We start from the raw sequence: 26,858 nt of genomic DNA, 5'->3' as shown, positions 1-26,858 counted from the left end.
TGTCGGTCATACACTTGGATACAGAAGAAGGAGAAGAGTTGCCTCTCTTCATTGCCTACCTTTGTCGTCGCTGAGGGCTGAGTTTCCTTGCACAAGTTGCACCATCCAGGCCCAGGTAAAGGTGAGGGGAGACTGTTAGGAGCTTAGCTCATCTCCGTAACTTAGGCCATTGAGTCTGTGACTGGTTTTTCACCCAGTGTCCTGGGATACCGGTACAAAGCTGCATCATCATACAGTTCTATCTATCTGTCTATCTATTGCCAGATGCCTTAATCCCGTACGGGGTGGCCACAAACAAATTGCCTCCACGTTGCCCTGTCCCCTGCCATTTCACTGCCCTGCTCCCAACTCACACCCCCTCTCTCATATACCTCTGCACTCCATCCCTCCATCTCATCCTCAGCCTCCCCCTCCGTCTCCCCCCCTCCACCTCACTCACATACACTCTTCTCATCAGTCTCTCACTCTCCATCCTCTCCACATGGCCAAACCACCTCAGTGTGTTCCTCCTAAAAGCTGGTTCACACTAGCTAAATCATGGCCGTTTTTTTTCTCTGATTTGCGGGAAAAAGATGCCGATTTTGGTATTACTCCTGGAAAGGTGTTCACACGGATGGGGACTGCAGAGGCAGGAATGCGGCAACAGTGTTTACAAAGAAAGATGGACCCCTGTACCCGTACTAGGTGTGCAGCTCTTGCACTTTTCCTACCCCAAGATAAGCCCTCACAGCCGCGATTTAGCTCGTGTGAACAGGCCTTTACTGTCACTCAGCTTTCCGGTGGCTTCAGGGGCCGTATGCATAAATTTTCTTAAGTATAAATCATGTACAAGATGCCTTTACCTTTAACTCATACTTAAATACTCATAATTTTATACTCATGTTCATATCAGATACATCCAAACTGGAATGAACGTTAAAGTGAGACTAGTAGTAGTGGTGGTGTAAACATAAGATGTCGTATTCGTCTTCGTTCCCAGAGCTTTGCCTTGTTCAGTGCTTCCATTTAAATCGGCCTGGCTTCTTTCTCCCGATTCCGGCAAAAAAAGACCGACATGTCGGTCTCTCCACACTGGCGAAAAAAGTTGCTGGAATTTCTACCGGGAAGCAAATTCTGGCAAAAAACGACCGCGATTTTGCTCATGTGAACTGGCCTTAACACTTCCTATCACATCCACATCCACACCACAATGCTTCTTTATATCCTCATTTGTCAGCCTGTCTCTCCATGTGACTCCATAGGCTCCTCTTAAATAACTCATTTCCACTGCTCTTACTCGACATGTGTCCTTCCAACAACGTCCAAGCTTCACTTCCATACGTTAGAGTTGGTATCACAATACTGTCGTGTAACTTTTTCACTTCCATGCTCACTTCCCTGTTTCTTACCACTGCTTTCAAGGAACCAGCAACCTTTCTTCCTTGTTGTACCCTTTCAAGCACTTCACCCTCCAAACTTCCATCCTTACTCATAACATTCCCTAAGTACTTAAACGTACTCTCATTTTCCATTTCCTCACTGTACATTCACTGACTTCACCTCTCTCAAAGACCATCACTTTACTCCTCTCTACATTCACCTTTAGATTCCATTTCTTACACACACTCCCAAACTCATCCACCAAGCCTTGCAGCTCTCCTTCGTCTTCACTTAACAACACAGTATCATCTGCAAACAACAGTATAGGGAGTTTCCAAACACCACCCTCTCACACTAGGGCCACTTCAACATCCACTGCCCTACCTTGTACCTCTTTTCTTACCCCATCCATGTACAGATTGAACAACCATGGAGACATGACACATTCCTGTTTCAACCCAAGCTTCAAAGAGAAAAATTCACTTAGTTCACCATCCACACGCACTGCAGCCTTAGCACCATCATACATACTCTTCACAGCATCCAACAACTTCCCATCTTCTCCATATACGGTATTCTTAATACTTTCCACAATCCTTGTCTATCTACCCTGTCATATGCTTTCTCCAAATCCATGAAGGCCGCATACAACTTCTTTCCCTTCTCTAGAAACTCTTCCACTAAAGATCTAAGAATGAATATCTGATCCACACAACCTCTTCCCTTCCTAAAGCCTTCCTGTTCTTCTCCAACTAATTCCTCTGTTATTTCCCTAACTCTGGCAATAAGTATCCTACCATACACTTTTCCTATTACACTAAGAAGACAAATGCCCCTATGATTACCACACACTTCTTTTTCCCCTTTTCCTTTGTACAAGGGAATAATTATACCTGACTTCCAATCCTCCGGGACTGTACCTTCCTCCCAGGCCAATCTGCACATCTTCCACATCTCTACTACTATCGCACCCCTATGCGTCATCATTTCACCACACACTCCATCAATTCCTTGGGCTTTCCCCAATTTAACTTTTTTCATTGCTTCCACAGCTTCTATCCTGATTTCTTCCTGTCTTCTCACCTCCCTCATACAGTTACCTTCCCTAAATAATATCAACCCATAAGGGGTGGATGGACACCTGCGTTGAGTGACACTAGCTACCTGCACCAAGATTCGAACCCTGGTGCTAATGGGCTGGCAGCATTGCAGTCAGCGATGCTGACTACATGACCATTGAGATTCATTAAATCCATAAAAAATGAAGAACAAATATCAGTTTAGTCTTACTGTGTGAGAAAGCTTGATATTTGAGTAAATATTTATTTTGCATTTTGAAAGCCTTTTGTAGTAGTTATCTCACCAGCCTGTAATAATAAGGCAGCTTCACAGCCAGTTTCATGGTATAGTATATTTGTCGTTTTGTCACCAGGCTTCGATAAGACAGTTTCACAGTCAGTTCCATAGTAAATTTGCAGCTTAAGCACAAATTAATATTGTATATGAAGCCTTGCTGATCAGTTTTTGATAGTTCACATCACTTGATCCAGGAAATCTGCATATCCATGTTGTAGACCATGGTATTTTGTATCTACAGTATTCCACTATAAATTTGTTTTCGGAAATATGTATTTAACGTGAAAATCCTATATTTGTTTACCGTGGATCTCTGCCAACTTCCGCCAGTAGCTGGCTATATTTAATGTTCCTGCTGCGCATTTTTTTACATTAGAAAACTGGCTGTCAAACACAAGTGAGGTTAGGTTTGGTTAGGTTAGATTTGGTTAAATCATTAAGTTTCCCATTGTTTTAACATGATACACTGACACGCCCAGTTGGAGCAATGGTTGGTAAACAATGCGGCCAGTTGATGAGATCATTGGTAAACATTGCCTCAAGCAACCTGGCCACCTCCTAAACAACCCAAAAATAGGTATATTTTGCCTTTGGTACTGTAGACCTAATCTCCAATACAAGTGATTTCCGACAAAAATGAAACTCAAATTCATTAAAATCACATTAAAATCGACCAGAAAATATATTTTTTGTTTTATTTTTTGCTTATATGTGATGGGTGAATCCCCCAAGCTAGGACCAGTGGACCACATAGCTCTGCAGGGCAAGGAGAGATCCTTGGAAAGACTGCTACATCTCACCAGAAATACACTGCTGGTGTGGGTTTGAACTGCCAACCTTATGGTCATGAAGCAAGAGTGATACCATTGAGCTATTTTGGCCTCTCATTGATGTGTGAAATACCGTGCAGTTAATTATTAAAATATGAGGACAGTCTCTCAGTATTTTCAAATTTCATGCTGGAATGAGTTGTTGACAGTATTTATTTTTGGTAGGTTATCATAGATATACAGTTGGCTTTTAAAAACATGCATGATTATTAAAAAGTTGATACAGAGGAGTTTCATTATTTTGCTTCTTACTGTGTATAGCTTAGATGTTATGGAATATGAGATGCTTTATTTGTCAAGCTTTAACTTACTAATTTGTGACTTCTATGTGGATGTCTCCTGTCTGATGGGTATATATATATATATATATACAGTAAAACCTCACTATAACGGACTAATTGGGGCCCAAGCCATACCAAAAAATGTGAAATTCTGATAAAAGTGACATCCGGACTTCCCCCTGGTAACCTGGACTTTTTCCGATATACCAGACATTAGTCTGGATCGCACAAACGGTTTTTAAACTGTTTTGACTACCACTGCAGTACTGTAGTGTGTTATAACTTCACTCCATTAATCAAATGGTATAATATGTATAATAATACTGTACTGTACACTGTTAAACATGTCATTTATGTACCTTATTGTGGTGAACATAGCTGAAGTGGTCAGGCAGTCTGGACTGCTTCTGGCTTTATCGAACTTTTTCAGATATACAGTATAGGAATTTAGTCCAAGGTAGAGCTGCAAAGAAAGTGGTTGAGGAGACGAAGGGGAAGACAGGAGGAAGCAGCTCCTGTGAGAAGAGTGGAGAAATTGCAAGATAGTGAGAAAATGACAGAGTATAAGAGCATAGCAGAAGAAAGATTGGGAAGGTATGAGCTAGAGCAGATGGAAGGGGTGGAAGACATATGTAAGATATTCACGGAAGAGATAGGCGCAGCGTGTGAGGCGGTTTGTGGAGTGAGGAGGAGATGCAAGGGTGTGCAAGGGACAGCATAGTGGAATGATGAGGTGAAACGAGCTGTGGAACAAAAGAAGAAGGCATATAGTGAATGGTTAGCGAGTAGAGGTAGAGGAGAAGATGAAAGAGAGAAGAGAGAGGTATATGCGAGCAGGAGAAGGGAGGTGAAGAGACTGGTGAAGGAGAGTAAGAAGAAAGTGGATGAAGAGTTTGGGAGGAATCTGAGTGTGAAATGGAGGGAGAGTAAGAAATTGTTTTGGAAGGAGGTAAAGAAAGTAAGGCAGTGTGAAAGGGGAAATAGTAGGGGAGTGAAAGATAGAAATAATGGATTGTTGGTGGAGAAGAGAGAGAAATTGAGGAGATGGAAGAAGCTCTTTGAGGATTTGTTGAATGTAGAGAGTGAAAGCAGTGCGAGTATAAGTGGTTGGGGAATGGTTGGGAGAAGAAGAGATGAGAGGAGGGAGGAAGAGATCAGTAGGGTGGAAGTAGTGGAAGCGATGAAGAAGATTAAGTTGGGAAAGGCCCTATGAATTGATGGAGTGTGTGGTGAAATGCTCAGGTATAGGGGTGAGATTGTTGTGGGGTGGATATGGCGAGATTGTTGTGGAGTGGATATGGAAGTTGTGCAGATTGGCTTGGGAAGAGGGAAGGGTTCCAGAGGACTGGAAATCAGGTATAATTGTTCCTTTATACAAAGGAAAAGGGGAGAGAGAAGTATGTGGTAACCATAGGGGTATTTGCCTTCTTAGTGTGACTGGTAAAATATATGGTAGAATACTCATTGATAGGGTTAGGCATATGACAGAGGAGCTAGTTGGAGAAGAACAAGGGGGATTTAGGAAGGGAAAAGGGTGTGTAGATCAGATATTTGTTCTAAGATGTTTAGTGGAGAAGTATCTAGAGAAGGGAAGGAAAGTGTATGCTGCCTTCATGGACTTGGAGAAAGCTTATGACAGAATAGACAGGCAAGGTATGTGGAAGGTATTAAGAATATAAGGAGTGGAGGGGAAATTGTTGAGTGCTGTGAGAGTATGTATGAGGGAGCTAGGGCTACGGTGCGAGTGGATGGTGAGCTGAGTGAGTTCTTTGATCTCAATGTGGGACTGAAACAAGGTTGTGTGATGTCTCCGTGGCTGCTTAATATACAGGTATACTGTACATGGATGGGGTTGTAAAGGAGGTGCAAGGTAGGGCAGTGGATGTGGAGGTGGCTCTAATGAATGAGGGTGAGATTTGGAAGATTCCGGTGTTGCTGTTTGCTGATGATACAGTATTGTTGAGTGAAGATGAATGGGAGTTGCAAGGTTTGGTGAATGAATTTGGGACAGTGTGTAGGAGGAGAAATCTGAAAGTTAATGTAAACAAAAGTAAAGTTATGGTGTTTGAGAGGAATGAAGTCACAGAGTGTGCAGTGAGGTTGGATGGTGAGGATATGGAGAATGTGAGTGCATTCAAGTACTTGGGTAGTGTGATGAGTAAAGATGGAACTTTGGGGGATGAAGTGTGTGAAAGGGTACAACAGGGAAGGAAGGTTGTTGGTACACTGAAAGCAGTGATGAGAAATAGGGAGGTGAGTATGGAAGTTAAGAAGTCACTGCATGATAGTATTGTGATCCCTACCCTGATGTATGGAAGCGAGGTGTGGACCTTGCAAGAGGGGAACAAGTCAAGAGTGAGAGCAGTGGAAATGAGTTACTTGAGAGGAGCATGTGGAGTGACGTGGAGAGACAGGTTGACAAATGAAGAAGTGAAGGAACGTTGTGGGGTGGATGTGGATGTGGTTGAGAAGATTAGGAGAAATACACTGAGGTGGTTTGGACATGTGAAGAGAATGGAGAATGAAAGACTGACTAAAAGGGTGTATGGAAGTGAGGTGGAGGGAAGGAGAGGGAGGGGTAGACCGAGGATGAGGTGGAGGGATGGAGTTGAGAGGTATATGAGGGAGGGGGGGGTGAGTTGGGGGGAGGGTAGTCAAATGGTGGGTGACAGAGCGACTTGGAGGCCTTTTGTCTGTGGCCACCCTTTGAGGGATTAGGGCGTCGGGCTATAGATAGATAGATAGATAGCTCCTCAAGTCTGATATAAGCAAATTCCGGTCTATTGAAGTCTGTTATATCGAGGTTTTACTGTGTATATATATATACATATATATATATGGAGCCTCTGTGGTATAGTGGTAGAGTGTGTGTTTTGCAAGCTGGTGAGCGTGAGTTCGCCTCCTGCCAGAGTTGTAAAAACTTTAGGAAGCGTTCACCTAGCCACTTGCTACTTTGGCGGACACAAGGGGTGCTGTGGTTGAACCAGTGTCGCATACTACAGTAGTATGCTTGCACCCAATCGGCTTAAGGCGGGCTGATTACAGTTGGTTCGCAGACTAAACACACATCCAAAGCCACTACAACACTACAATTACACTCACAAGCACCTCTCACCCTACATACATTCTCTACCAGACAGCCTAAGCCACTGGGTAGAGATACATTGGCTGTATTGTACCTGCTTTGGTAGGGATAGGCCGGTCCTGCAGTGGACCTCAACGGCTGCTGCTGCTGATATATATATATATATAATATATAGTTTTGCACTGTAATCAACACCAACCTTTGCCATCCCTTGGTCATGTGATAACTACAGAATGTGCTATTATTACCGAATGCTCTTAATGCACAATGCTGTTTATTGGCGCAATTTTTTTTCCCAATGCACATTTTAGTCAGCATGCTGTGAAGTTATAATCATTGTGGAATGGGTCTAAGGGGGGCAAATTCCTCCCAGTTATGTTTCAGCTTCCCTCTAGCTAGGTTTCCAGTAGTATATGGTTTTTACATTGTGTACACATAAGTATATTGCACTGAAGTTTCCAGTCTGAGGGATCAGTAGTTGCTAAATACACTTGCAGGCATCCAGGCAGCTTGCTTAACTATCACAGAGTAGGTTTATTTTGGTTGTTCTCTCAGATTTTTTATATGAAAATTAAATGTTACTAGCTTGTCATGTATTTAATACTAAAATTATTTTACCTAAGAATGTGGGTTTGTAAGAAAACTGCTTGAATCACTGTGTAACTCATATTTTATCAGCAAATTTTTGTTGGGTTTCTTCTGTCAGTTGTTGTTATTTCTTTTAAACTTTGTGAGTTGCATCCAGGAATATTTCATTCTTTTGTTGTGCCAGCAGTATTGACCTCCCTTAGATTAGTTAGGCCTAAGATACCATTCCTGGCTGAACTCCATCAGTCTTTCATTTCCCATTAATTGCATCTAGTATTGGTATAATTTGTTTTCATTGTTTGGAAATACAGTGCCCTTGCACAGTGAACGAGTTTATGGGCGGCAGATGAGCTTGTTCACTGCGAATTCGTTCACTGTGAACAGCATATCTTATGGGAAAAATAGCATATGGGCAGCACCACTTCCTCAAAGTCCACTTTTTGAGCCATAGAGATGTACGAAAGGGCACATTTCAGATGCATGCAGCACAGATATATAAAATATAGAACACATGACAGTCCTCACTGGCTTGGATACAGGTGGTTCCAAGGCAAGGAGATACACTTAGGGTGTCCCCGCCACATCACCTTCCACTTCCCTCCTTTCTGTCACCAGTCTTGCCGTCATCACTTGACTGAACCACTTCCCCACGTGCCTCTACCTCATACACCTCTCCCATAAAACCTTCAGAGTCTAAAGATGACACCATTGACATCACATCATCATCGTCTTCCCCAGGAAGTGTAGCAGACGATGTGGGGGCCATTGACTCCTGTTGTTCTTGAGTTCGGTAGTAGCGTGTGATGAGTGTTCTCTTATGTTGACTTTCATACTGTGTCTTTCAATGTAATAATGAAATGTGGTTTCTATTCCACTGAGTACTTCCTGTGTCCTAAGGTATATGGTTTCATTTGCCTTGACAAGAGGTCAGAACATCCACTGCTGCTAGAATTTTACTGATCTTGGACATAGGCAAATCTTTGTCCTCCATTGGATTCTGCTCAACAGGTTGCTCAGATTTGACCTCTTGTGCAGCATCTACAGTATTATGGGTGGGGGGGTCGTTCAGTATGGGACACGGCGGTTATGACCTACTCTTTTCCCCGATTTCGTTCACGCGGGGTTCAACTCATTCGGTATGGTTTTGTGGACCTGATTACCCCCTGCTCGCTCACTAGGCGAATCGTTTACTCTGAATTTGTTCACTGTGCGAGGGCAATGTATTTGGGTAAAGTACTGGTGTACGAAAAGTGCAAGTAAAAAGTTCAAAGCAATCCATGATAAAATTTAAATAAAATTAAGAGAATCAGGCAGAACCAGTGAAACATGTTTAGCTACTAAATTTTATACACTGTTTGTCTTCATCACCAGTGACTGTTTTTGGGGGGTATGGCCATGCCAATTCCAGCAGTGTTGATGCCAGTTCAGTCATTGTCATCTCACACACAAAGTGCAGAGTTCATTTAAGATCAGGGAAATTGTGAAAATTGATAAATTAACAGTTACAAAATTATATGGAATCTATCCATCCATCCATCATCCAATCCTATGTTGTCCCATGAGGAGCATAGGAGTTTGGGGCTAGGTAAGTTGGTCCTGACGTTTATGATGAGAGTGAACAGCCTTACTCATCCCTGAGTGGAATTATGTGAGCAATAAACCCCAACCATCCCTTGGATGTAAACCTGCACCAGCTTAATCCAACTGGAGCTCTTTAATTACTCACTAAACCACCAGGTGCCATAATTTGGTTATATGGTTACCACCCAGCATAGTAAATTAATGGTTTCCTGGTGTACAGGAAACCATATGGCTTGTGACTCAGTATAGAGTCACCCATAGGCAGAAGGAAGAGGAAAGAATGAAGGAAAGAAAGATAGAAGAGGGAGTGTAAAGTCACCCATAGGCAGAAGGAAGGGGAAAGAATGAAGGAAAGAAAGAAGAGGAAGGAAGGAAGAGAGGAAAGGGCAGACACCCAAAGCAGCACCACATCAAGTTAGTGGATGGTGAGCGCCCCCACCTGGAATCTGAATATTAAAACTCATAACCAGATTTTGACAAAATTTTGGTATGATTTTCAAAATATTTGGACCTTAGCACTCTGACAGAGCCATTAAAAGTCCTAAGATTGGTACTTTTTGGAACTAACCCCGGTACTGGTCAAAGGGTCATTTATGGGTGTTACACAAACCAAATCTAATGGACTTTACTTGGACCCTATCAGAGAAAGCCTTGTTATTTTTCAGCCATAATATTGACATAGGTCTAAAACCTAGCTGTAGTTTCCTTTGTATTTTTATTATCATATGTTAAATAATTGACCAAGATATCCAGACTTTGAGGTTCCCTTCAACTTGCACAAATAATCATCCATGGTTTGCTCCATAGGAGCTTGAATTTGGCCTTTGTAGTTACTGTATCAGTACAGGTACTGTAATTTGCTAAGTAAATTGTATTCTGTGAAGAGTATGTTCAAGTCTATGAGGAGCATTTGTGATTTTCAGCATTTGCAAACTTAAGAGAACTTTTCCCTGCATATGTCAAGGCATAATGTACTATCAGATTAGCCTGTCAAGTTTTTGAAAGAGTTTTTTTTTTTAACCGTTCAGACTAGGCATCCCAAATGTCTGCTACAGTACAGGTACTTCTTTGGAAATCTCTGGTAGTCTCCAGAATGGAATACAGTATTAGTGTCAGTTATGGTCACTGAACAAGTGTGATACAGGAGCTGGAGCAAGTACAAATGATGTTCACCAGAAAACTGATCAGAGACTCCCAGAATTGCTGGAAGGGACTAAAGAACCTGTAGGAATACTTTTTACAAAAGTGACTGGAGTGCTGTATCATAATTCCCATATGGAAGATTGCAGAGGACACAGTATCAAAGGCATCTAAATGAGAAGGGAAAGACATAGAGAGCCAAAGTTTTCCAGTTTGGTAGCTAGAGTCTGTTCAAACTTGCTAAGCTGTCTTGTTCAGAGGATTGAGACAATGCATCCTGAAAGGTTTAATAACATTGGACCTAGGTATTTCAGCTTTCTTCCTAGAGCTATCAGAGACTTCTCTGGATACAGTATAGAAGCTTTAAGTCCAATACAATCTGGATGAACCAAGTTTTTTTTTTCAATAAGGATCATATATGTCAGATCCAGGTGATTGCATTTTGCTGTCATTGAGCAGTTCTCGTAATCTGCCCAAGTCCAGTTGGTCTTCTATCTATCTATTGCCAGATGCCTCAATCCTGTTCTGGGTGGCCACAAACAAATCGCCTTCATGTCGCCCTGTCCCCCGCTATTTCACTGCCCTGCTCCCAACTCACACCCCCCTCTCTCATATACCTCTCCACCCCATCCCTCCATTTCATCCTCAGCCTCCTCCTCCCTCTTCCCCCTTCCACCTCACTCACTTACACTCTCTTTGTCAGTTGGTCTTTCAAACACTAAAACTTGAGTGTTGTTGGAAAATTGCTGCAACTATTGACAGGAAAGTGCTTGAAGGATGTTATTGCTGGCTACATAGCAAATGGTTTTCAGGTGTGATAAACCCATTAAAGATATCTGAAATATTTCCATTGCTGCCATGTAACAGAATGGCTGCTACCAGGCCTAGGTTGCACAGTCACCCACAGAAGTGATGGCAGAGTTTCAGATTGCCTCAGTCATTCTGCACTGGCATACGTTCAGTGAAAACTTAGTGAATATATGGTAAAACTTTGATACCTTTATCACGTCATGTCAAATAAAATATATGTCACGCGAAGAACTATGTAAAACGAATAACATGAGGTAGTGATATATTAGAAGTGTATAGATGCTCTAGTTTCTAGTAAAGGAAAACTCTTGTGACTGCAATACACTACCTTATTTTCAAATGCTATGGTGATGATACAACAACAGTAAGGGTGCCACAACAATGAAGTTAGTACATAATTATGCCCTACCTGCAGTAGAAGCAAGACCATTCTGCCTTTTATTCCTTGTCTTCCCCTTGCTTATAATAATTATAATTTGAGCTTTTATTCCTAACTGAAGCAACATTATTTTAAGTTATAGGGAGATATGACAGATTTTTCCATTTTCTCTTACACTAGGCAGTGAAGAGGACCAAAGCATGAGTTTATACTCTTGCAGTGCAAAAACACATACTTTTTTGCTCTGTCTTTTAATCTTCTAGTATCCTTCTTTTAAAATAAACCTCTATGTCCTCCTTAACTGCAAATGCTGATTTGGAAGTTTTGAACTCGGTGATTTGTTTAAGAACATCTGCATTTTATTAATCTTGCCATTTGTTTAGACACTGAGGATACTAGGCTGTGACACAAGTTTGTCGTTCTCCAAGGAGCTCCGACTCTTGGCAAATTTTCGAGGTTCTTTCCCTACAGTATATTTCATTCGCTGATAGTCCTCTGGCTTATATTTAAACTTCCAGAGAATTTTCTTAATGGAAAACCAGACAAATGCAGTGTGATAACTGCATGCCTCTGAGTAAAAGTTCTCTTTTTGTGCATGTTGATACAACCATTTAAAATGGCCCACTAACTTGTGCCGTTGTCCCACTTTCTGTCGTTCATGGAGACAACAGAAACAGAAATACATGACTTTAATTATTCCTCAGTATTGTAATGGAGGTTATTATATAAATAATAATGACTGATTTTAATTGTTTATTGATGCACTTTTCTTCTTAGTCTTAAGCTACTGAAAAATTATTGAGTGCTGCCATACTTAGATATGAACTCCACAAATTGTCCTTGACTGTCCCTGAGCAACAGTTCTGAAATTTCAATTAGTTCTGTTTAGGACTTCATATTATTGTAACTAACGAACTGCTTCCCAGAATTTTGAAATACAGTACAGTACTGTATACCGGTGCTTTAGCGTTTATTTGTTATTTTCTGTATTATTTTACACAATAGGTTTCACCTCATAAAGAAATAAGGAAGAATATGTGCATTATCACTGACCAGAATCTCTGGTTACTCTGCTGTCACTTCCTAGGCCGATTGTACACGGTAATACTGCAATTTTAGTTATTAAAAAGAACATTAGAAGACAGCTTTCAATGTCTGCATGGGGGTTTCCTCTCCCTATCAGAGACTACCTTGATATAAGGGGCACATAGTTCTGTGCAGCAGCCTGTGCCAGCACACAGCACCCCTGTCATTACATGAAAAACACAGACAACATACTGTACACAAACACATGAAACAATCATCACACAAACATTATGAAACTTTTTACGACTATATCTTACCTCCAAACATTCCAGCATTAGCAATGAAGCCTATGTAATAACTTCACACACACAGGGCAGGTGGTAGGTAGGTGGTGAGGATCATCATCCAGTGACTGGATGTAGTGCTGCCTAATTCTTTCTTCCCCTTTTTCACTGTCTCCGTGTCTGCCTCCCTCTCATCCTACTTCTCCCTTTCCTTGCGGTCACCTTTTATTTCTCGTCTTTCCACTTCAGGTGGCTCTGCACTGAGTGACAAGCCTATTGGTTTCATGTAACCCAGGACACCATATACAGTACAGTGCTGGATGGTAACCATATAACTAAATTCCAGGGTGACATGGCACCTCTAATGGTGTTCCAGTTAACTGCGAAGGGAGACTCAAATCTGACATCCATCCAGGAGCCAAACCTCCACACTATTCCCTGTGCCTTGCTGTAGTAAGGTGCTGTCAGCTGCAAGGAAACATCAGTTCTCTGCAGAGGACAACCTTGCAGGGGTGGTTGCCTGCATGCAATTGATGTTATGCACAGTCAGACAGACTGGGGTTGGGGTTGGTCAACGAAAATGCACAGGGTAATACAACAACATAGTCATAACACCATACTACAAACCCCTCTCCATACATCCACCCATTGGAGGTACAGTAAAAGTCCTCTCATTCGGCATCTGGTCTTACGGTATTTCCGGTCTTTCAGCAGTTTTCATAAATACAGTAAGACCTCACTATAATGGACTAATTGATGCCCCAGCCATTCTGAAAAATGCAAAATTCCGAGAAAAGCGATATCCGGAATTCCCCCCTGCTAACTCAGACTTTTTCTGACATATCAGACATTAGTCCGAATCGCACGAACAGTTTTTAAACTGTTTTGACTACCATTTCAGTACTGTACTGTGTTATAACTTCACTACATTAATCAAATTGTATAATATATATAATAATACTGTACAGTACACTGATAAACATGTCTTTTATTTACCTCATAGTGGTGAACATAACTGAAGTGGTCAAGCAGCCTGGACTGGTTCTGGGTTTATTGGACTTTTTCCAATATATAGGAATTTAGTCCGGTAGCTCCTTGATTCCGATAAAAATGAATTCCGGTCTATTGAAGTCCGTTATGTCGGGGTTTTACTGTACTGCAGTCCCATTACGAAAGTTCTCTTCTCTTCCATTACATATGCTGAGCTGATCGGCACCTGCAACAGGGTCGCTGGCTCGCCACTGGCACCCATGTGCCCATAGTAGCCAATTTGGTGCTGTTGGCGCTAGATCTAGCGCTTTGCATAATAATTTTGCACTTCGTAATAACTTGGTGCCAATAAATATTAGATTTTCTTCTATATCTAGTATGTTTTGAAGTCCAATTTAGCATGAAAATTTGAACAGCTCACCCATAACTTAGTGCATTTTAAGGTTGAGCTTAGTGCTTTTAAGATTACTGTTTGCCAACAGTGCATGCGCCGTCGGCCATCATGACTCGTGAGTGTCTGGCTTTGTGAGCGGGACCTTTCGAAAGTTTGGAAACTTTGTTGTGCTATTTTATGGTGTACATATGTAAATACATTTAGGTTAAAGTAAGTTCATGTGTATTGTATCATTAAATACATTAAATATAAGTTGCTTATTAATTATTTAGTGCTTAGGGCTAGACACTGTGATTGCACTAGGGTGACCAACCATGATTGCTAGAAACTTTTTGGCAGGTTTCCCTGGTCATCGAGCAGTTTCTGCTCTTTCAACACCTGCTTGGTCCCAAATATGCAGACTGAGAGGACTTTTACCGTATCTTTTAATAGAGATTATCATCTGGAGGCATAGCGCAGGACATCACCCAGCCTTTCTCAGCTAGGATATCAACTTAGAACTGCCCAGCTTGTAAAATAGGCCCACACAGTATAACACACATAATGAAGCTAAGATGCAAACACAACATCAGCCATGTAGGGAACCTATGGGACAACCCCATAGGGGCAGTTGGTTACCTGTGTTTGATGGGTCTGCTCAATCAGATGGACCAAGGTTGAGCAACAGCAAGAACAACAACATAGGGGTTTCCAGATATGGTGGTTTCATTAAAGGGATAAGATGTTAAAGTTGCAGTAGCTATGTAAAAAATAAATAAATAAAAAACAGAATTCATTCTTTTTATAAGCCAAACATGAAATTATCTCATAGATGATAAATACCTGTACAGTATTCATTTATATATTGATCATTTAATCAAGGTCACCAATTACAAATGCCTATTACACTTTATATTAGGTACTGTCACCATTGTTAGTCCATTATGTCCATGAGGTATGAAGTATGTATTGGGAAGATTAGGACTTATTCATCATCATCCTGTCCCCATTTCCACCAATATATGGGTTTGGAGAGTTCCAAAGGCAGGAACAGGAAAGTAAAAAAGCTGAACTATCAAAGTACCTAGTGAAATGGGCCTCAGAGTTAAAGGAGTCCCAGCTTTAAATAAGAGTTAAGTCACATTTTAAACACCACCTCCCTGCTCGTAGTTAATGCAGTTCCGACCCAGGCATCACACCCATATAACATATTTTGCTCAGGTATGCTGTATATTTCCTGCTGCCTTCAAACATGCCCATTATCTGAACAAATATTGATCACCTGTTACACGTATTCCTTAGTTTTTCTCGTACTTTTAACCATTTGGCCATCCCATGACATCACTTCAAGTTCCACAGTTGTATTTGCAGCTTTCTCAGACCTTAAACCCTTTGGCCATCCCATGACTTGCTTCAAGTTTCATAGTTGTAGTTCCTGTTTTGTTATGTCTCAAGCATTTTTAGCATTCTAGTTTCTCCAGAGCTTCACCACGTAGATAGCTATCTTCGTAGCTACGTTGTCACATCATCTTAGTTTTTTTTTTTTTTTTTTTTTTTTTTTTCCCCCCACATTCGGTTTCTGTACAATAGTTACTATCCTCTTATCTGATAATCTCCAAAACTCAAGACATCATTTACTAAGCCTTTGCTTTACCAGAGTAGGATTCTGTTCATACTGCAACACGTTCACTTCTGTTACACTTTTTCTGAGTACTGCCTAAACTTGTCCTTTTGCTCTTGCTCATAGTCAGCAGCTTTTTGATATGAAGTTCTCATCCTCATTTCTGTTTTATACTGCTGTATGGTATGGTAAAAGTGAAACAGTACATACCAATACCAGTTAAGTAAGAGAGAAGAAGAGGGAGAGGATTTATTGAAAGGATAAGAGAATCATTTTGTACTGGGCACTTTAGTGTGCAGACAAGTGTAACACAGCCATCATCTACCTGAAGTTAAGTTTTGGAAGTTGTGAGGATGAGATTTACCAGTTTAACAGCCAAGAAATTTTCACTTCATTATCTTGAGTGCAAGGCCTGCAGGGACTAGGTTTACAATTGAAGAATTAAGGGGAAGGATGGGACTAGAGTGTATTGGTCTTGTGATGAGGAGGGGCAGATTGAGATGGTTTGGGTATCTGGAGAGGATGGAGGATGACAACTGGATGTGGAGGGTGAGAGGTAAGAATGAACAGTTGAGCGGAAGGATGGGAATGCAGTGTATTGGTGTTGTGATAAGGAGGGGTAGATTGAGATGGCTTGGGCTTGTGGAGAGGATGGAGGATGACATTTGGGTGCAGAAGGCAAGAAGTGTTAATGTTGGGGTTTGGATTGTGAGAGTCTGACAGGGAAAGACCTGGGACTAGGTCATCGAGTATGGCCTCACGGATGGGGGACTGATTGGGGAGGCTGCCAGAGATCAAGCAGCGTGGAGAACTGCCATTAGGTGACCAAGGCCAGTGCATGCAAGCACTTTGGAGCCTTTGTAAAGAACACAATACAAAGCTCTGTTTTTTAACCTGTCTTTCTCTGTTTTCAGATTTATCATAGTATTAAAAATGAGCCGTCGTCAGACTCCAAATGAATTTCTTCAGCAGATTATTGGCCGCCCAGTTGTAGTCAAGTTGAATTCTGGAGTTGATTACAGAGGTACTGTTCCTGGACAATAGTTGTAACAGTAGTTCCCATGTTATTAATGTGTTCCCCACATCACAAGACATAGGGCATAAGAGAGCAGTGCAAGCTTATATAGATTGAGAAAACCTTGAATAAACCTTAATTATACTGAAAACAATTTTAGAGCACCCATTTTCATGACATACTGTCATAGTCCTTCCCCACAACCCACCACAGTCTCAGTTCATCCTAAAATTTTTTGTCCCATACATATATATATATATATATATATATATATATATATATATATATATATATATACTGTATATATATATATTTATTTATTTATATATTTTTGTAAACCTCCTGACATTAATGCATGTACCCAAACGTTTCTCTTATTGGCTCAGACCTGACCCCATCTTCATTTGAATTTTTTGAAGTATTAATAAATTTCCATCAGAATACTATTAGAATTGCAATTGTCTATCGACCAGGTCATCCGGGCACAGATCGAGGTTTTATGGAGGAGTTTGGGCAGTTTCTTGAAGGGTTTTCTCTTAAACCTGGAGGACTTTTTGTTTGTGGTGATTTCAGTTATTGGGTTGACAGTCCAGAGTCAAAACCATTTTCTTCAGAATTCCTTGAGTTGATCACCCAGAACAATTTTTTCAATCATGTGAGTAATCCAACTCATGTCTCAGGACATGTCCTTGACTTGATATTGTCCCCTGTTGGTTGCAGGTGTGTATCAGATGTGGTGGTTGACTCATTTGACCTCCTCATCTCTGATCATGCTCTGATCACTCTTAGTTTTGATGTCCCGAAATCCCCTTCATATAAAAAGGTCATCAGGTTCAGAAATTACAGGAATGTTGACCGCCAGCTGATGTGTCTTGAAATTGACCAGCATCTAAACTACATTGATTCTTCAAATCCTTCTTTCTGATGAATTGGTTGATATTTACAACAACGAGCTTATGTCAATTTTTGACCATTATTGTCCTGAGGTAGTAAAAACAATCACTATACGTGATAATTCTCTGCGGTATGGTCCATCCATTAATTCTTTGCTTAGACAACATAGAAGGGCAGAGTGTGAGTGGTGCTTGCAGCGGACCGAAGTAACTCGTTTGCGTTATGTTTCTGCGAGAAGAGCAGTTGTTCACTCTGTAAAAGCCCAAAAGGCTAGGTATTATCAAAATAAAGTTGATTCATGTGGTGGTGATAAAAAAAAAACTGTCTGCAGTTGTGAACAATTTGGTTGGTCGGAGGAATGTAATTGTTAAACCAACTTCTGTATCTGATGCCCAATTGGCTTCTGATTTTGCTTCATTTTTTACAAGTAAGATATCTTGCATAAGAAGTGATTTAGACAGTTCTCCTAGTGAAGCGTACTCAATTGACTTCCAGCCACGGTGCACCGGGGATCATTTGCTTTCAACATTTCATCCGCTGGATGTAAACAAAGTCAAATGTTACATCAGAGAACTTAATAAAACATTTTGCTCACTCGATCCGTTTAACATGTCACTACTGCCTGATGTGTATGAGCACGCTGCAGAATTTATCTGCAACATAATAAATAGATGCTTCTTAGAAAGTAATTTTGTGCAGTCTGAGAAATGTGCTTTGCTTAGGCCTCTAATTAAGAAACCTGGCCTTGATGTTGAGAGCATGACAAATTATCGTCCCGTCTCTAACCTGTCTTTTTTATACAAGATTATTGAGCGGGCCATACTCGATCAACTCGTACCATTACTGGAACACAACAGAGTTGTTCCTGTTGTTCAGTCAGCATACAGAAAATAACATTCAACTGGAACTGCACTAACAAGGATTCAGAGTGACTTGGTGGCAAACACTTGTAGTGGGATGTCCTCTCTCCTAGTTCTGTTGGATCTGTCTGCAGCTTTTGATACAGTAGATCATAAATTATTGTTGGATGATCTGTATTTTTATGGCGTTCGTGATAGTGCCCTTTTGCTCCTTAAGTCGTATCTGTCGGACAGATCTCGGAGAGTGGTTGTTGATTATGCTAGCTCAGATTCTGCTCCCCTTCTATTTGGAGTCCCTCGAGGATCAGTTTTGGGTCCAGTTCTATTTACTATTTACACAAGTAGTTTATCGTCTCTACTTGATGCTCATGATGTGTCCTGTCATTTTTATGCTGATGATACCCAGCTCTGTGTTAAGATGTCAGATATCAACGATACTAAGACAAAGCTTGAATCTCTAATGTCTGATATTAAGATTTGGATGGTTAAGAGGAAACTTAAGCTGAATGATAGTAAAACTGAGATCATCATCCTCAGAGGAAACAGAAGGGATGATGACACTGACAATGCCTTGGCTTTGAACATCGGCGTGTCACAGCTTCATCCAGTCAGTTCTGTTCGAAATCTGGGTGTTTATTTTAATTCTAAGTTAAATTACAAAGAACATATTAATCAGGTTGTAAGAAGGTGTACTTGCATAACAGAAATCTGTACTCTGTGAGAAAATTCCTGAATAGACAGTGCCTCTTAACATTGGTCCATGCAGTGGTCTTGTCTCGTGTTGATTATTGTAGTTCACTGTGGGCTTGTCTTCCAAATAATATACTAACAAAAGTTCAGTCTGCGTTGAACAGGGCAGCACAGCTTATCTTTGGTCTCCCCCCGAGAACCTCAACTACCCCGTTTCTGATTGAGTTGCATTAGTTACCAATGAAGGCTAGAAGTGAATTTAAACTGTGTCTTATTATTATTTAAACTGTCTTCAAGGTTCTTAAGTTTGGTGAACCAAAGTGTCTTGCTGAATTGTTAAAACTCCCATCGGCACGCCAGGGTGTGATGTTACGCAGTGAAGTTGATTCCTTGCGTCTTGACGAGCTAGGAGCCATTCACCAGTCATCTTTCTCTGATCGTTCTTTTGCGTATAGAGCCCCTATATTATATACCAGATTGCCATTGTCTATAAGACAACTATCTATTGTTGAATCCTTTAAGAGACAGCTGAAAGTTTTTTTTTTTTTTTTTTTCCCAAAATGCTATGACCTGGAGACAGATACTATGACTGATGATTATAGGGTTTAATTATTATATCGGCATATGCTCCACAGGCAGGGTTGGATGAAACAGAGAAAGATAGATTTGGGGATGATTTAATACGTGTAGTGGGTGGTATGCGGGATGACGAGATAGTGATTTTGGGAGGGGACTTAAATGGTCATGTAGGTGAAGCAGCACAAGGTTATGAAGGAGTGCATGGGGGATGTGCGTATGGTCTAAGGAATGCAGAAGGGGAAAGGATACTCGAGTTTGGGGAGGCAACGGACATGATTGTGTGCAAGACATATTTTAGGAAAAGAGACAGTAGGTTAATTACGTATGAGTCTGGGGGAAATAGCAGTCAGATAGATTATTTTCTGGTTAGGAGGGCCGATAGGAGGTTAGTGAGGGATGTTAAAGTTATAGGAAGTGAGGAGTGTGTGCAGCAGCACAAACTATTGATTTGTGATATGGTGCTTAACCCTTACACCGTGGGCATGTTTACCAATGTTTTGCGTGTCCCGCGGGGTTATTCGGGCTCCGACAGACTCTCAAAAAATATTTGCCAAAAATTGTCACTGAAGTCATTCAATTTTTCATTCAGTAAAATACGAAGAGAGCCACGGATTCACTATCACTGTTATAACATAAAGAATTTGTACTCATATTCTTATATTACTAATTACTTACATTACTATTTACATTTTCTATTGTATTTTCAATATTTACCCTTCTATTTTACTTACACTATGTTATTCATTGTCACTTTCAGGAAGATAAAACTATAATACACTGTTCAATCATATGTACTGAACATCCATTGCTTTCACTTGCTATTTACACATTATTTACACATTACTCTCCTTTCCCACTTGCACTTTTAGAACTGCTTCTGGCTGTGGTAATCAAAGAAGCAGGTAACACAGAGGGGAACCTGGCACTCAGCGCACTGCTAAGAGGTGCGTTTGTGCTCAGATGTGCGTCGGGTGGTATGTGCACACACCTGGCAACTGCGGATCGCAGCCTTCCTCTTGCCTGTGGCAGGCATTAGCACCAGTCTGTGCCGATCCATATACGCCCTCTGCTCAAGTCGGTCGGGAAGTGTTACTGGATGTCGCCTTGGAGTTGCTGCTGTCACCCTACCATATCTTTCCAGCAGCTGCTGAACACAAGTCCTGGCGAACAACCTCAGGGAGAAGGACTTGGGTGGCTTGACCTTCATCTTGTACAGGATGAAGGCGTTCAGCATCGTCATGTCTATGAGATGCAGAAAAACTTTCCTGTACCACCTAGTATTCTTCCTGTGGCAGTCGATCTCACCAATCATCATGTCGGACTTGTCCAGCAGCTGCATGTTGATATTGTAGTCTAACACAGCATCAGGTTTCATCACAGGTTCGCCTGTCCTATGGTCAACCTTCCCACTGTCTGTCATTTCCCCCTTATGTACGGTGGTGAGCATGTGCATGACCCTCTTGTCATGCCACCGTATTGCCAGCATCTTCTCAGACTTGCGTAGGTGCACGTCTCCTCGCTGCGAGGTTCCTGCCTCTGGGAATTTAGGGAAGTGGGCATGATTACTTTTGACAGTGCCGCAGGAGCCAATGCCGTGCTCTGAAAGGTATTTGGCAAGTTTTGGTGCTGTATAATAGTTGTCTGTATACAGCACATGATTCCCACCAAAATACTTTTCAAGGAGCACTTTCACTACACAGCCTGAGAAGCCAAGGGGGTGTGTTTTATCCAGATCGACAGTGCTGGCTGAATAAATGACGAAGTCAAGGATGTACCCCGTCTTACAGTCGCACAGTACAAAGAACTTGATTCCAATGCGATGGCGTTTGCTTGGAATGTACTGTACAAACCGAAGACGTCCTCTGAACAAAACCAAGGATTCATCAATGACAACCTTCTGAAAGGGGTGGAAGAATGACATAAACTTATCCTTCATTCTGCTCAGAATCTCCCGGATCTTCCAGAGTGGGTCGGTTTGGGAAGGTACATCGTTGTCGGCAAAGTGCAGGTTTCCCATGATGTTCTGGAAGCGATCTCTGGCCATGTACTTATTGAAGGTGGGTGAGGGTAGTAAGGGGTCCATGGACCAGTATTCTTCCAACTCATGCTTCTTTGAGTGTGGCATGAGAAGCATGAGGGCGAAGAACACATACAGCTCCTGAACTCCCAGCATGGACCACTGTTGCATCTTGGCTGCACCTGTACCACTTGCAGCACATTGTGATTCATACCTGTTGGTCTCATCACATATGTGCTGCATGACTTTGTCATCCAGGAAGGCCAAAAGGAAGTCCACACTCTCAGCATCATCATCAAGAGTGAAGGCAGGCTGTACTCCTGAGGAACTCTCATCAAAAACTAAATGTTCTGGCACAAAATTGGACCCTTCCATCCACGCGAAGGCGTCCAGGATTCCCTGTCGTGGCGGTGTAGGATGGGTGAGGGTGGTGGGTGGCTGTGAGGGAGATTTACCCCATTCAAGGTCACTCGCACTGACCCTGAGTTGCCGTACAGCACTAGCAGCCCTTACTCTAGTAGCAACTCTACTTTTACGGGTCAGGGATTTACCTCTTCCTCTACGGCCTGCCTTCACTGTTGATGCTGGTGGTGACTCCGACGACAAAGACTCCGGAGATAATTCAGCAGAAGAAGAGGAAGAAATGAGTGAAGTGGGGCTTGGGGAATGGGGAGGTGAATCAACTCAGGACTCATGGCGGGCTGGGTCATGCGGGGCCATTGTTCTGGGGCTAACACGCCGCCTTTTCACTCCCTTCCCAAATTCCTTCCCTTGCTGCACTAACGGCTCCTTTCCCTTGGAGCTAGGGATAACTTTCGACACTGAAGCACTCGTACTAGTACTTTCTGGCACGATTTCCTCACCCGGCTCATCACACGATTCCCCCGAAGGGTCAAAATCGCTATCCATCATCACCATTGACAATTCCGCTAGTTCACGTTCCACTGCAGAGTCACTTAGTCCTTTCCTGCTTCCCTTATGACTTTTTCTGGGTGTAGAGGTCACGGGGCCCTTTGCAAAGGGCGCAGAAGCAGCAGAAATGGCGGGGCGCGAGTGCGACTTGTTTTGACCACAGCGAAGGACAAGGAACTAAATGCCGCGGCTTATCTGAGAAGGCAAGGGTTGACAATGACAATGAGGATGACAGCTGCTAACTTACATGCTAATAAATTATTGGTAGGAAATCTCGGCAATACATAAAGAAATAGGTAGTTCCAGGTAAATGTAAATGTCACTTAGGCTTCTCCCATCCTTTCTGATATATATTTTTATTACAGACATCGATTACAAGGCATAATTCAAAGGGGAAATTACCGTGGTAATGTAGCGAATGAATGCATGTGAGGTGTTGTCATGTGATAATTAGCCAATTCCTGGTGTATACCACTATCACTTACCTTATTTTTTTTTGGTATATATTATTTTGTATGAAGTATAGGGCATAGGGCTTATTTCAATGGATGAAATCTGTGGAAAAATCCGGGGGAGATTTGCTTAGCGCAGCGCGGCTTGGGAGGTGAGAGGACAGGGTAATGGAGGGGAGGTAGGGAGGGGAGTCAGGAAGGGGGGAAAATCGCTAAAATGTCAACAATGGATGGGAGTACAGATGAGATTTGGAGTGCTGACTAGTGTTGGACATTGGCAGTACTGATAGATGATACAAGCCACCACTTGAAAGCCCGGGATAATTCAAAATAACACAGAATCACAAAAGTGACGCCCCGCGGTATGATCCATTACGCCCGAGCATCACGAAAGTGACGCCCCGCGGTTAAGGGGTTAAAGAACAGGTGATGAAAAAGAGGACTTATGTACCTAGGAGGAAAATATGGAAGCTGAAAAACCAAGTAGTAAGGGATGCCTTTTATAGCGAGTTGAGGAGAGTGGTGGCTGAACAGGGAGCTGTAGACAGAGGCATTAATGAACAGTACAGAGCCCTCAAGAACAATTTCTTGAGAGTTACTGATGAAACATGTGGTTGGACAAGAGGACCACCAAGACATAAAGTAACTTGGTGGTGGGATGAGGGTGTAGAAGCTGCAGTTAAGGAGAAAAGAAGGCTTATCTGGGAATGGAAGAAGGGTCGTAGCAAAGAGGAATATTTGGCTGCCAAGTGTAGGGCTAGAAGAGAGGTATACAGGGCAAAGTCTGAGTCACAGAGACTTTTACTTGATAACCTAAATCATGGGGAAAGGAAAAATATGATATTTAGGGTGGCAGGTCAAGTGAAGAGGGATAATCGGGATATTATAGGTGAGCAGTGTGTGAAGAATGATGAAGGAAGGGTAGTGGTGAATAATGAGGATATTAAAGATGCATGGAGAGAGCATTATAACCGGTTGTTGAATGAAGAGTTTGACTGGGACAGGGAAGGTTTGGAGCCAGCAGATCCAGTGTCTGGCCCTTGGCCTTTGATTGATACTGCTACTGTGAGTGAGGCAATAGACAGGATGAGGGTGGGGAAGGCAGCAGGTGTGTCTGGGTTGACTGCTGAAATGTTGAAGGCCTCAGGTGATATAGGGGTGAGTTTAGTCACTGACCTGATAAATAGCATTATTTATGAGTGTGTTGTCCCAGATGATTGGCTGAAGAGTGTAATTGTAAATGTGTATAAAGGGAAGGGTGATGCCCTGGAAAGAGGAAATTATAGAGGTATAAAGCTTCTAGATCAGATAATGAAGGTAATGGAGAGAGTTTTAGAAGGTATGATTAGAGAAAGAGTGAAAATTGATGAGATGCAGTTTGCGTTTATGCCAGGTAGGGGGACCAAAGATGCCATATTCATTGTTTGTCAGCTTCAGGAAAAATATATTGGTAGGAGAAGGGATCTTTATTTTGTTTTTGTTGATTTGGAAAAGGCCTTTGACAGAGTCCCAAGAGAGGTGGTGAAGTGGGCAATGAGAAAGCTTGGCTTGGAGGAGTGCCTGGTTAGGGTGGTTATGGCTATGTATGTGGGTGCTCACACCCAGGTAAGAGTGAATGGAGATTTGAGTGATGAGTTTTCCGTGAATGTTGGTGTGCATCAGGGGTCAGTTTTGAGTCCCATGTTGTTTATCATGGTACTTGAAGCCCTTTCACGTGACTTTAGAAACGGACTCCCGTGGGAGATGTTGTATGCTGATGATTTGGTGTTGATTGCAGAGAGTGGAAGGGAGGCGGAGGAAAGGTTTAGGAAGTGGAGAGATGGTATGGGGCAAAAGGGTTTAAGGGTAAATGCAGATAAAACAAAAGTGATGATATCTAGGGGTGGTGGCGGTACTGTCAAAAACGAGGGAAAGTGGCCATGTGCAGTTTGCCACAAGGGCGTGGGAAGTAATTCCATCTTGTGCGGTGTGTGTGATAAATGGGTGCATAAGAGATGTAGTGGTATCAGAGGTAGACTGCGAGATAATGCTGATTTTATATGTACGGCGTGTCGGGGTGAGCAGGTGGAGATCGTCAGACGTGAAAGGATTGAACTTGCTGGTGAATCTCTTGAGTGTGTGGAAGAGTTTTGCTATTGGGGAGACATGTTGTGTGCTGGAGGTGGGGCTGGAGCTAGCTCTGTGGCTAGGGTGAGAAGTGTTTGGAAGAAGTTCAGGGAGCTCTTGCCTCTCCTGACATTGAGAGGACTCTCCCTATGCGCTAAGGGGTCTTTGTATGCAGCATGTGTTAGGAGTGTAATGCTGTATGGTAGTGAGACCTGGGCAGTGAAGGAGGAAGATATTCGCTGGCTCAGACGTACAGAAATGACAATGATTAGGTGGATGTGCAGTGCGTCCCTGCGTCCAAAGCCAGGAGGGGCTGGGTTTACGATGGAAGAGTTGAGAGATAGGATGGGACTGGAGTGTATTGGTGTTGTGATGAGGAGAGGTAGATTGAGATGGTTTGGACATGTGAAGAGGATGGGGGATGATAATTGGGTGAGGAAGGTGAGAAGTGTTAATGTTGGGGGTGGGGTTATGAGGGGTAGACCAAGAAAGACATGGGACGAGGTCATTAAGTGTGACCTCAGGGTTAAGGGACTGAACAAGGAGGCTGTAATGGATCGTGCAGCATGGAGAGCCGCCTTTAGGTGACCAAGGCCGACACATGCAAGCATGTTGGAGCCTTTAAAAACGAAAACGAATTATTGCCACTTTCATGTATATATAATGTTGCTTGTATTATAAATTATACAAGAAATGTCACAATTCTTGTAATTGTAAAAATAATATACGTGTGTCGAGGCTAGTGAATTCCCAGAGGAAGAACTGGTGCTTTTGAGAAACAAAAGGCCAGATGATTATTATTATTATTATTATTAAACCACAAATCCTACAACACCTACTTTCACAGGGTATACTATACTTTCCTGCCCCAGCTCCAACGCCCACCATCATGCTAGCTTTATATATGTGTGTGTGTGTGTGTGTGTGTGTGTGTGTGTGTGTGTGTGTGTGTGAGAGAGAGAGAGAGAGGTGTGTGTGTGTGTGTGTGTGTGTGTGTGTGTGTGTGTGTGAGAGAGAGAGAGAGAGAGAGAGAGAGAGAGAGGGTTAATTGATTGGATATTATTCTGGAAGTTCTTAACTTAGTTACATATGTTTCTACAGGTGTGTTAGCATGTCTTGATGGGTACATGAATATTGCACTGGAGCAGAGTGAAGAGTACTTGAATGGTCAACTGAAGAACAAGTATGGTGATGCATTTATCAGAGGAAACAATGTATTGTACATTTCTACTCAGAAGAGAAGAGGATGAATTATCTGCAAGCATATGTAATTCTCTGTCTTTACTGATTTTATACATTTAAGACAGCTTTAATCTTATGATACAGCACTAAGAATACTGGATAATACAGACCTATCCAAATAAGATCTCCCATATAAAAACTTTGTGGTAAAGTAGCCATAGCCTTCTATTAAATATGAAGTGCATGATAGGTATCATGTATTGTACAATTGACTTTTTTTTTTTTTTTTTTTTTTAACAGAAGGTGACTGATCATGTTGCACAGTCTTCTTATACCATGTTGTATCATAATATTCAAATATGTTAGAACACCAGCTATCTTACGATTCTGTGTTTTCTGATGATGGTTTGTGTTTCTTTGTATCTTTTGTATTGTATGTCCCATTTAT

General features: G+C 41.9%; 1 protein-coding gene across 2 annotated transcripts; it reads left to right on the top strand.

The window, feature by feature from the left end:
* Positions 1-29: 29 nt before the first annotated feature.
* Positions 30-26,858, top strand: LOC145399972 (U6 snRNA-associated Sm-like protein LSm6). Of its 2 annotated transcripts, none has more exons than XM_080272467.1 (3): positions 30-115; positions 16,618-16,727; positions 26,330-26,858. In XM_080272467.1, the coding sequence occupies exons 2-3, from the start codon at positions 16,637-16,639 to the stop codon at positions 26,476-26,478; spliced, it is 240 nt and encodes a 79-aa protein (XP_080128593.1). In that variant the 5' UTR covers positions 30-115; positions 16,618-16,636; the 3' UTR covers positions 26,479-26,858. The 2 variants fall into 2 exon arrangements, with proteins under 2 accessions (XP_080128593.1, XP_080128594.1); XM_080272468.1 differs by having other exon boundaries at positions 71-121.

Source organism: Coenobita brevimanus, chromosome 51, assembly GCF_032717465.1.
Source record: "Coenobita brevimanus isolate Jiangsu-jjx chromosome 51, ASM3271746v2, whole genome shotgun sequence".
In the NCBI taxonomy this organism is placed as follows: domain Eukaryota; kingdom Metazoa; phylum Arthropoda; class Malacostraca; order Decapoda; family Coenobitidae; genus Coenobita; species Coenobita brevimanus.
This window is presented reverse-complemented; position numbering and strand designations above follow the sequence as displayed.

Coding starts and splice junctions, on each gene's coding strand:
- LOC145399972 (XM_080272467.1), top strand. CDS start 16,637: ATGAGCCGTCGTCAGACTCCAAATGAATTTCTTCAGCAGATTATTGGC. Junction 16,728..26,329: donor TTCTGGAGTTGATTACAGAG/GTACTGTTCCTG, acceptor ATGTTTCTACAG/GTGTGTTAGCATGTCTTGAT.